This window comes from Mixophyes fleayi, chromosome 3, assembly GCF_038048845.1.
Source record: "Mixophyes fleayi isolate aMixFle1 chromosome 3, aMixFle1.hap1, whole genome shotgun sequence".
Classification (NCBI taxonomy): Eukaryota; Metazoa; Chordata; class Amphibia; order Anura; family Limnodynastidae; genus Mixophyes; species Mixophyes fleayi.
In genome coordinates this window covers 213763102-213775148 of record NC_134404.1, presented here as the reverse complement: position 1 = coordinate 213775148, position 12047 = coordinate 213763102, and the positions used below count along the sequence as shown (strand labels likewise).

At 38.0% G+C, this 12047-nt stretch overlaps 1 protein-coding gene across 1 annotated transcript in view; it reads left to right on the top strand.

Annotated features, from left to right (window-relative positions):
* MOXD1 (monooxygenase DBH like 1) overlaps nt 1-10820 on the top strand; it is an 85387-nt gene extending 74567 nt beyond the window's left edge. The window contains exon 12 of the mRNA XM_075203089.1: nt 10578-10820. Coding sequence (XP_075059190.1) covers nt 10578-10733 — 156 coding nt within the window. The 3' untranslated portion in view covers nt 10734-10820. The remainder of the gene's footprint in view (nt 1-10577) is intronic.
* Nucleotides 10821-12047: the final 1227 nt, after the last annotated feature.

The following is a 12047-nucleotide window of genomic DNA, read 5'->3' as shown; positions in this document are numbered from 1 at the left end:
TTAATATGTTACCACCATGGTTCCAAATACCTGTTGCCCCTGAATAGTCTGTGCAGCTTGGTCATTTCAGACTCTTCCTCTGGAACAGTAGAGGAGATTGAAGAATGTCCAGTAGAGGTCAGGTTAGGTTCCTCCAAGTACTCCCCTACACCTCTCAATCTAAACATCTGTTCCATCTCACTTATGCTCCATTGTCATTCAGGGTTGCACAGGGAATTTATCTCCTCCAGGCTTGTGCACCAGTGATCTCTTTCATCCTCTTTTCTGGATGCCCCTGTGGTTCTTACCGCCATTGATGGCAGTCATATTTCTAGTGGTACTATTCGTCATTGTACTTCTACTTTAACTCTTCATGTAAGAGCTTTACACCTGGAACAGAGATCATTTCTTGTTTTACCTCGTACCTCCAGTCTTGTTGGTCTGTGCATCCCTGGCTCCAACTTCACTCTCCCCTTCTGGATTGGTCTTCTTCCCAGCTATTAGGGTGGGGTTCTTCCGGTATGTTTTGCTGCTTACAGAAAGTTACTCCTCTTCAAGTGTTACCTACCTGTCAAGAAATGGACCACAGCCACGTCAGAAGTGTTTCTTTCCCTCAAAGTGGTATTTTCTTCCACTCCTGTCCTCAAACAACTGTACTCTTCTATGCCTTTCTTCTTGGAAGTTGATGCCTCTTCAGTCATTATAGGAGTTGTTCTTTCCCAGAGATCTTCCATGGGAAAGTTGCACCCTTGCGTTTATTTTTCTCAAAAATTCCAGAGTAATTCCTAGTAAGATACAGTTTTAACTCTATTATTTCCAGATTGCTCAGCTAAGAGGGAACACTGATCACAATAAAAGAACTTCTTAACATTTTGGGAGGACTCACACCCAACACTAAAGCACATATGAAAATTCCATATGCAGTATTAAAAAAGAACAAAAAACTACATTCTAACTGTTATAATTCAATGATGATTACTGGCCATATAATATACATATTAACGAAAAAAAAATTCATAGCTGAGGTATTAACTTAATCCATCAAAGCACACCACACATGGACACACTTGGACTGATGCTGAGTTTGAACGCATTTGCTTCAAAAAGTGCAGAAGTAAAGTACATTCACAAAAAACCCCACAACTGCAGTTGGATGAATCACAAGATGGAAGATGTGTACAGCTCTGCACCACTAGCATTTGTGCCAGGTTTAAGTAAATTTTTTAACCTTTGGTTTTGCTAGTGAAGTAAACATTTGCTATTAGGTTGGGATTACAATTTTAAACAAATCTATTGAAAACAGCAGGTATGACTCTCCACCAAGTGTCTGAAAAATTAAACACCTTGCTTAACTGCATTTAAAAATCATATAATATATGAATGAGGAAAGCATCTATCAGCTTCAGAAATTAATATGTACTTAGAAGCAGGTAGCCAATGTTGGCAACTGTTTTCCTCATCAGTGTGTATTTGCAACAGACCTCTGGCCCAACAATGGAAACAGCTGCTGACAGGTGTAAATGTGTCTCTGTGCTAGAGATGTTCACTGATCCCCGTGTTCTGGCTTTGCTTTTGGTTTTGGAACTGGATTAACTTCGTGTTTTGGTTTTGGTTCTAGCAAAACCACCCATGCATGTTTTGGTTTTGGATCCCCCCTTTTTTTTTTTTTTTTTTTTTTTTTTTTTTTTTTTAAATTCCTATTTATTTTGCTATAATCACATCATTTTGCTTTTTTTTAACATCAATAACACTAATTTCAAGTCATTTGCAGTCAATTTTGACCACCTCACAGGTCACAATATTATTTCCATACACTTTCAAACAAAGACTGCAGCTACCTGGCTGGATGCTAAGCGACAGCAATGACACAAACACATGCCAGTTCATAGCACATCTAGGAAACATTTCCACACAGCAGTGGCAGAAAAGAAAAGTGGTGCAAAATGAAATTGTCCTTGGGCCCTCCCACCCACCCTTATGTAAGAAATTGAAAAGGACATGTACAGTTTAACAAAGCAAGCAATCCAGCGACAAGCAGTGCCACTTTTGGGGCTGAAGTGCTTGGTTTGTTTGGGCACAAAACAAGCTAACAAAGTGCTTAAGGAACCTAAACAAACAGTGCAGTTAATTAACTCTACTGTGGCAAGTCATGTACCAGTGGAAGCAGTTCTTGTAAGTGATAAGAAGAAGGCCATTGTAATGCCTGGGCATAAGTCCAAATAATTCCACTTCTTATGTGTGGAATTATTTTTACACAAATCCTGACAACAGTTGTCTAGCCATTTGTAGCATTGTAAACCCACAGTCAGTAGAAGTAGGACCTTAACCATATAGGAACCTCATCCATGTTACACCATTGGAAAGCTTTTGTGAAAATTATGATAAAAAAAGCAGCAAGCAGTCCAGCATTAGCTACCTCCCTTCTCTCAGCTAGATCCCAGCACCTGCAATTTACACCCCCAACACCTTCATCATCAATATCCTCACTAATGATCAGAGTTAGTCCTGCACCCAAGATTCTAAGACGAGATGACTCCTCCCCTATCCAGGACTCCTCAGAAGAATCCTTGAGCGTTAGGCCCACTGATGCTGCTACTGCTGCTGGGGGTTGATCTTCAACCCAGAAGCAGACGAAGAAGAAGACTACTAGTAGTTTATAACAATTGACTGTTAATCAATCCTTTGCAAGAAGAAGCAAGAATGAAAGCTGTCACCCAGTCGCAAAGCGGCTCACAAATGCCATGGCGACTATACTAATATTAGATCTGCATTGAATATCCACTATTAATGCAGCTGGTTTTCGACAGTTACTTGAGGTCTTGTGTCCCCGTTACTAAATTCCATCACGGCACCATTTCACTAGAAAAGCTATTCCTCACCTCTACCAGAAGGTTCGTAAAAATTTAATTATTGGGCTACAAAATACCATTCTACCCACTGTACACTTAACCACAGAAATGTGAAAAAGGCGGAACAGGGCAAACTAAAGATTATATGATTGTGACAGCCCACTGGGTTGGTGATTCGCCTTCACCAGCAGGGACAGCAGCAGCATGTACCCAAGAACGTCACGTTTTTCAGAGGCAGCCATTTAACGAGAGTTCATGGCAAAGTGTTGGGAAAAGCTGAAAGTTCTTCCAAAAAAATTACAAGCACTCCTTCATCACTGACATCACGACGGCTACAAAATACACCCACCACACCATCCTCATCAATATCCTCAGTAGCGCTCGGAGTTAGTCCGGCATCCCACTTATTAAGGCTTGAAGACTCCTGCACTATTATTGACTCCTCTGAAGAAAGCGTTACACTGCTGCTGCTGTAGCTGCTGCTGGGGGTGAATCGTCAGCCCAGAGGCAGGTCAAGAAAATGAGTAGTCCTATATTTCAGCAATTAACTGTGAAACAATCATTTGCTAGGGGAAGCAAATATGACAGCAGTCGCCAAGCGAATCACAGACGCCATGGCTGCAATATTAGTGTTAGATCTGCGTCCAATCTCCACAATAAACGCAGCTGGTTTTTCACAGTTAATTGAGGTTTTGTGTCCGCGTTACAGAGTTCCATCGCGACACCATTTCTCCCGTAAAGCAATTCCACAACTATACCAAAAAGTGTATAAAAATGTAGAGATTGCGCTGAAAAATGCCATTCTACCCACTGTACACTTAACTACAGATATGTGGACAAGCGGAACTGGGCAAACTAAAGATTATATGATTGTGACAGCCCACTGGGTTGGTGATTCGCCTTCACCAGCAGGGACAGCAGCAGCATGTACCCAAGAACGTCATGTTTTTCAGAGGCAGGCTACTCTGTGTATCATCTGCTTCACTAAGAGGCATATTATCATTATTATATTATTATTATCCACAGCGCCGTACAATAGGGAAGACAAGGACATACATAAAACAAACAAGAACAGACAAGGCAGACAAAATGAATGGAGACATGAAAACAAAGGGTATGGAGGACCCTGCTCATTAGAGAGCTTACATTCTAAAGTGAAGAGGGCACAGCTGAAACAAGAGGAGCGAGTGTGGGTCAGAGTGGAGATTGGGATAGTTGTGAGGGTGTATTAGTGTGAATAGTGTTATCGAGGATAAGACCACCTCTAAAAAAGAGATGGGTTTTCAAAGAGCATCTAAAGATTTGAAGGCTGTGGAAAAGTTGAGCGTGGTAGGGCATTCCATAAGTGGGGAGCAGCACGGAAGAAGTCTTGAAGGCGGGAGTGAGAGGTGGTTACCAGAGACAAGACAAGGCGCAGGTCAGAGGTAATACCGCTGACAACCTGTTTGAAAATCCTAGGGATGTCTTTGCAAAATGGCTTAAACTGTTTGGACCCTCCTGAGGATATGTGATTTCTGATAACTCCACCAATATTGTTAGAGCATTACAGCAGTGGGAATTCCGTTACATTCCCTGTTTTGATCAGACAGTTAACTTGGTGGTACAGAACTTTTAAAAAATGACAGTGACATGCAGGAGATGCTGTCTGTGTCCTGAAATATGTAGGGTCATTTTCGGGATTCTGCAACAGCATGTAGGAGAATGCAGCAGCTACAAGAAGAATAGAATTTAGGGGGTATGTACTTTAGTCTAGCGCAGTGGAGAATACTTTCCGTGTTGTGCAAGGTGCTGAAACCACTCAAAGTATTCACCAGTGAAGAGAGTGCAGACACTGTTTGCTTGAGTTAAGTGATTCCCCTAATTACACTTTTTGAAAAGCAGCAAGAGAAATTGAAGAAAGAAATGAAATAAAGCAATTCTGCTAATTATGGGACTTATAGATTAAGTACTTAATTTGCTTCACCAGGATCCAAGAGTTATCAACATCTTGAAATCGGATCATTATATTTTGGCAACTGTGCTTGTTCCTAGGATTAATAGCAATGTCTTCGCTTTCTTTCCAACTGACCTCAAGAGATACAATGAGCTCCTGGTCAGCAAGCTGACAGCTCAAGTGGTACATGACACAATGACGTCTCATCCTTCAGTTTCTCTGGAAATTACTGCTAGGAAAAAACTTAGCTTTCCCAAGACACTCAGTGGTGATGCAGAGGAGTCTGCACAACATTTTAACATTTGATCTGGTCTAAAAGAATTGCCTAAAAATCGGGACAGCGCTTCCATAAAATGAACTACAAATTCCACTATGAAGGCCATTACCGGCAATTACATCAAAGTACACAGACTTCTGTGATGGTGGATTCCAGCGGGGATAAATTAGTATTGTTTGAGGATGATGTACACACTGATGAGGGTGAATATGATGACAGTGTAGATTGCAGATGCTGAGATCTATCTGAGAGAAGGGAGCTAGCTGATGCTGGTATGCTTGGTAATATTTTGGGTAGAATGGCATGTTGGCAATTTTATGTTTGTCTACAGTAAACTTTCACCTTTTTTTTCTTTAAAAAGGTACAAGCTTTTTATTTACATTTTTGTTTCCCTGACTTAAAACCACTATGCACTTAAACATAGGCTTTAGCACATGAGGTAGATTAATTAGTATCATCATGACTTAGACTGGAGAGTGACAAGAACAATGCCACCCCTCTTGTTTCTGTATGAGCTATGGCACAGTAAAATTTCACTGGAAACTTTGAAGAACACTGACAGCCCTATTATTACAATTTCTGTTTCAGCACTGAACCCTTCCACCTCTCCTATTTCTGAGTGAGCTATGGCACAGTAAAATGTAACTGCAGATTTTGAAGAACACTGCCAGCCATATTATTTTCTTTTTCAGCAATGACAATTAGCAATGGAGCTCTCCTCTTTGTGTATTACCTATATAACACAGTACAATGTGACTTCAGATTTATAAGATCAAGCCTGCCAGTCCAAATATTTCTATTTCAGCAATGACAATTAGCAATGGAGTTCTCCTGATTGTCACTGGAGACTTTGAAGGACACTGCTACCACTCCTCTTTCTTTTCTACTTATGACGCTACCCAACTGCACTAGAGACTGCTACCCCTTCTGTGTCCCTCTGTGAAATGGCGCTGGATCGCCGTGGAGGGTGTTACTTATAGAATCCAAAACTCGCGAGATCTGACGATGTAACGATGACGTGTTGCCTCATTTTCAATTCCGAGGGCACACGAAAGTACCAAGCAGGCTCGGCTCAGTACTTGGATCTGCTAAGCTCGGGTGTGTTCGGTTCTCGGGGAGCATCTCTACTCTGTACGGTTCTGTATCTGTTTGCAATTACGCCAAGAAACCTTTCTGTACTCTGTTTATGTTTGACCATCCCGTCCCTCACTAGTCTCACCTGTCCAGACTCAAGTGTCTGCATATACTTGTTTTGTGGGCGTGCGCAGTGCAGTACAAATTTGCTGATTTTATGCTATGCAAATGAGCATACGTCCTACTCAGCTTCAATCTATCTCATTGTGCTTTGAATAATACAAAAGCTGCACAAGTATCATTTATTTACTGATCCTGACTTTGCCCCAGTATCAATCAGTATCAGTCTAAGTTTTAAATCAAAATTTACATCAAGTTTTAACCCAATACCTAGCCCAGGTGCTAATCAAAGGCTAGTCATAAGGATAGTTTAAGCTCTAAAGTGAGTCCTAATAGATCTCTAATCTTGTCTCTTAAAATACTAAACATTTAATAAACTCTCATAGCAAATAATTTGTACTAATGAAAACATGTCCCAAGTTTCACCTCTCGTTTTTCAAAATTGAGTTTGCAATTGATCTATATGACATACTAACTGGGAAGACCTAATTGAGTCTCTAAAGTTCCTCTGTGGTTTAAAACTTTAACTCTAAAAGGTATTGATTAAAGTACACATTTGGTGTCCCTATACTTATGAGAACTAGATGAACACATTTTAAGGGTGATTTCCTGAGCCTGCTCTGAATATGTGACATAGGAAATAATTGAGTCTATTTGTTTGTGATTAATAACTATTTTTTCTAGTTACCATAAATAAAATAAAAAGCTATCTATTTCAATATGTTGCAATAAAAAAAAGCTTTTCCCCCTAAATGGGTGGGGTACGCGTTGCCGATGCTGATAAATCCGACGCTGAGGACACCTACCAAAGAAAACCGATTTGAGAAGAAAAATGACAAGAATATACACAGACTTACCTGATCAGCAACTGTCCACATATTCGATCCTAGCAGAACACTGACAGGAGGTTCTTCCGAATGCACAGGTGGCCGGCAGTAGTGTCTGATGTCAGTGCGGTCTCAATGAATTTTTATTTAAAGCGGCAATGTCGGGACCATGCAGGTTAGCTGTTAAGAGAGGGTTCGAATATGTGGACAGGCGCTGATCAGGTAAGTCAGTGTATATTCTTGTCGTTTTCTTCTCAAATCGGTTTTCTTTTGTAGGTGTCCTCAGCGTCGGATTTATCAGTATCGGCGAAGAGACTGCTACCGCCCAAAATCAATATAACATTAGCTTGGGTATACTAAAAAATTTAAATTGCAGTACAAACTATGAAATGATTCTGATCCAATAGGTGTATATTACCTCCAGTATTGAAGGGGTTAAACAGCCAAGAAGAGTCATAAATAAATAAAATTTATAAACAATGTCATTATACAATATGCTATTTTAAAGTTTATTACATAACTGACTATAAATTATTTCAACTGAAAAGGTGTTTACCCCTTTGGATTGTATCATATTTTCTTTTCTTACATCTAATTATGTAATTCAATGGATTTATGTTGTAAACTCTTACCTCCAGTTACAAATTACTTTTCCTTAATCAATTACAAATATAAACAGACAATAACTGATTAAATAAGCATTCACTTCCTTTGTTTGAAAGAATGATAAAAGCACATTTAACTGCAATTGCAGCTGTGGGTCTATTTGTGTAAGTCTCCACAAGAATTGCATATGTGGACATTGAAATTTGCTCACACTTTTCTTCCATTAGCTTAAAAGGGAAACAGTAACTTTCTATTTATTTCACAGATTATCTATTGGATTGAGGTCTGTGCATTGACTGAGAAATCCGAGGATATTTTTTGTACTTAAGCCATTCCTGTGTGGATTTTGTTGTATCTTTTGAGGCATTGTGTTGCTGAAATGTACAGTATTTGTTCTCCTTAGTCCTTAGTAACTTTTACACTACATCAGGTTTTCCTCCAAGATCTGTATGTATTTTACTCAATCTATTTTCCCCGCTATTTTAACAACTTTTTCAGATGATAAAGTAGAGAAGTGGATATATACGGGTAGATTTACTACACCTTTTAAAAAGGAAAAACTGTTGCCCATAGCATACATCAAATGGCACAACTGGCCTCAGGAAGACAGCTTAGCATATGCATGTCACAGACCTTTCAGCACCACCACGTCTGTGAACTTAAATCTGATAACCCAGTTTCCCTCCTGCTATCAATCTAATTATATAAATTAAGGTTTTTTTTGCAGAGGGATATTGGTAATAAATGGATGTTAGTCTTCTCAAATAGAAAGAAGATATGACTTAGTGGTATCCATTAGCCAAGTAAATGCAGTGACTCCATGCAGCTTCAAAGAATAGCTGCTGTAAGATTTCCACACACAAGCCCTATGTATTTATATAGAAAATATAAAACTTCAAAACAGATTTCTTCATATTTCATGTCTTGAAAGATCTCTGTGAAAATGACAGGAGCTATATTAGGTATGCCAACTATAGATAGCAGCTGTACAGAGGAACTAGGAAAATTAAATATATCCATCCCTTATATTTTATATCCATATATATGGTATGTAACTGGGACTGAACTTATGCCCTAATTAGTGAATGTGAAATTGTGAGTCATGAAGAAAATATATATATATATAATATCAGAGTTGTAAATCTTCATTAGCATTCATACTGATTTTGTGATTTTGAGAGCTGGTGCAGGGCTGTGGGTATCATGAGCGCTTATAATGGTATGCCTGGATGGAAGAAGTTTTCAATCTTTTGGAAAATCATATTATATTATATTATATTATATTATGTGAGTGTTCTGTGATTTGTCAATTTTTCTCTTTTATTTTCCAACTGGTATTGCATTTCTTTTGTATGTACTTTATTGTATGTGTTTTATTATATCCAAAGCTTTATAACTTTTTTATATTAAATCTAACATTTATTAAGTTTGTCTTTGCTACTTGAATGGATCCATAAGCTTTTTAAGAAGAGAAATATTGCTTGATTGTGTTAGCCCTTAATTTCTAGAGTATGAAGTGTTAACCCTTTTGGCTAGCAAAGAGCATAGTGTGTGAGTGTTTACATTTGTGCAACAGAATTTTGGGTATTATTGTCCTATACAATAGGCGATGACGGAGAATAAGTGTGTATGTATGAGGAGATAGGTGAGGGCAAAATTGAGTGCTTTCTAGATGGCCAACCTCCCATAAGGTGCAGATTTGTGAAGTACCCAGGCTTCTTGTGTCCCATCGACATATTCTTCCTTCTCTGTCATGGAAGGCTGTAACTCTTGCAGAATTTTCATAGTGTAAGAGTTGCAATCTGTCTCACTTGCTAAAAGCCTTTGAAATCATCTTATAACCTCCCATTGCGTGGTACTTTTCAATAACTATTTTTCAGATCTGGTTTGAATGTTCTTTATTACTCATGTTGATAACACTCTTGCTTGAAAATGCATTAAATCACTAAACGTGTACTTTTAAGTTAATTAAAGTACTTTAGTTATTCACAGGTGAACTCCAATCTATTAATTATGTAATATTTCAATGCACTAATTACAGCAGGCTTTACTTAAGTGTATTTAAACACACTTTAGCAATCAATTATAGTCTATTTTTAATGATAAAAAGCCATTATTTTTCTTTTGATTTGAGATTACAGTATTTTTTGTCACTCAGTATTAAAAATTCCCTAATAAGTGCATTTTCATTCCACAATGCAAGAAAATAAAATGTTAAAAATGCCAAAGGGGTGAATCCTTTCTATAGCCACTGTAACATTGGTTATATTTAGTCTATTGTTTTGTTCATTTGCAACTTTTTATAGCTTGAAGGTGTAACTGTCTCTAGTTATTCCAAAAAAAATGGCAAGCTTTGACTAAAGGCATTTCACATACATGAGTATGGAAAACAATAGACAAAGCAAACATTTTCAAATGAAATTACATTACATAATCAAGTAATTTCTAAAAATAAAAAAAGGAAAATTGATATGTATATAATATATATTGTTCTTGACAATTTCTAGAACATGTTAGTTTATATAATTGATAAGCAATTTCAATTACAATTTGTAATCTAATTTTACAGGTGCTCTCTTTTTATTTACTATAGGGCTTTTGACTTTCAGCCTTTCAGTAACTCCTAAAGGAGAAATTGTTGCTGGACTAAAACCAGGAGTGTAGAGTTATGCTTCCAATTTCAAGGCTTGCCTCTATACCCAGCACATACTGCCCAACATTGTCCTCCTGTGGAATTGGGACAATGGGTCCATGCTGCTTTGGGGGAGTTTCATGTTTTCCAGGGTTTTGCCAGTTGGGTGTTGTGCTCTAGGAGGGAATTTTGGTCCATTTTTAGATTATCATTACATTGACTGAGATCTGCACTTGAGTTCAACACATTCACAGGGTCCATTGTTTCTGTTTATTTACAGGTTCAAGGCATGCAACTGTCACCACCAGATGTGAAGAAGGCATATGTGGCAGAAGAATTACAATGTGTTCCAGTGTCTTCACTATCATCTTGTTTAACCTCTACCACAGTCACAAGTCTACTGTTTGCAATATGTACAGTAATACACTATAAATGACTTTGTAAAATCATCATGCTTTCACACAAAATATTACATTGTATGCCACATATAAATGCACTATTGGAAATATGTTTTTTTTTACACAAAAATAAAATATTTTTTATTAAATGTAGATCTCAGTAATTTTATATAGTACAATGCAATTTATACGGTAAACTAAAAATAAATAATATCCTAAATATTATCAAATTATAATTTCATTCCAAAATCAAAGTATATGGTGGATATAAAATGTCTACAAACCCTTCGTAACTTTGTAGGTATTTGTGAAGTAAATACAAAAGTGGAAGCTGCTCAAATCAATTTATAGGCCATAACAGGTGCTTGAAAGGGTGGGGTTATCCTGCAAGGAACATACACACAACATTTTTTTCCCCCAGCACACTGCTATAGCCAGCAACAGATCTGCCATTTCTACTGTAGATAAAAATGCAAAAGTCTTTGTTGCACACATTTGCAAATGTATGTTTAAGCCATCCTGCCACGCCAAGGCGCTTTTGCTAATAGGATGGTCCTACTCTAAACAATGAGAGTCCCATATATTTGGGCCATACATATGTGTTTTTAAATTGAGAGCCAACTTACCAAAGTGAAGTAAAGCCTGAATTTAAGATAAATCATACCACTCCTCTTTCCACCTTTAATGTGACCCTTCAACCAACAACTCCCAAGTAAAAAACAAATAGACCGTTTTTAGGAAAAAGAAGTGAACATAAAAAGCCTACAATAGCCTAGTAGGTGCACCTTTTACTCTAATTTTAGCAGTGAGTATTTTTTAATACATTTGCAAACCTGGACTATTAATTATACCCACTATATCCTGCAAAACAGTTCAAGGTCCCATAGATTGTAAGTTTACGAGCAGGACTCTCTTACCTCTCTGTATGTATGTATTACCCAGTATTGTTTTATTACGGTTTGTTCCCAATTGTAAAGCGCTACGGAACCTGCTGGCGCTACATAAACTTATGATGATGATGATGATGAAGGTCCATCAATTGCGGGGGAATCTCCTGTGGACAGCCCTTTTTAGTTCATTGCACAGATTGATTCATCTTCAGCTTTCTGATAGCCAACAGCCAAAATATCTTGATATTTGAAGTTTTTCATGATGTCCTCTATCTTGACTTGAGCCTGTTTCCCAGCTGAGGGGAGGCAGCAGTTGGCATAGTGTCTTTCAGACCATAAGACTTTTTTTCAATATGGTTTGGAGTGAATAAATGCATTTTTTGCAACATTTAGCAGAATACAGGAGATTGTCACATGCAGGGAGTGACCAGTTCTTGACTGAAATTCCTGTAGTTCCTGTAA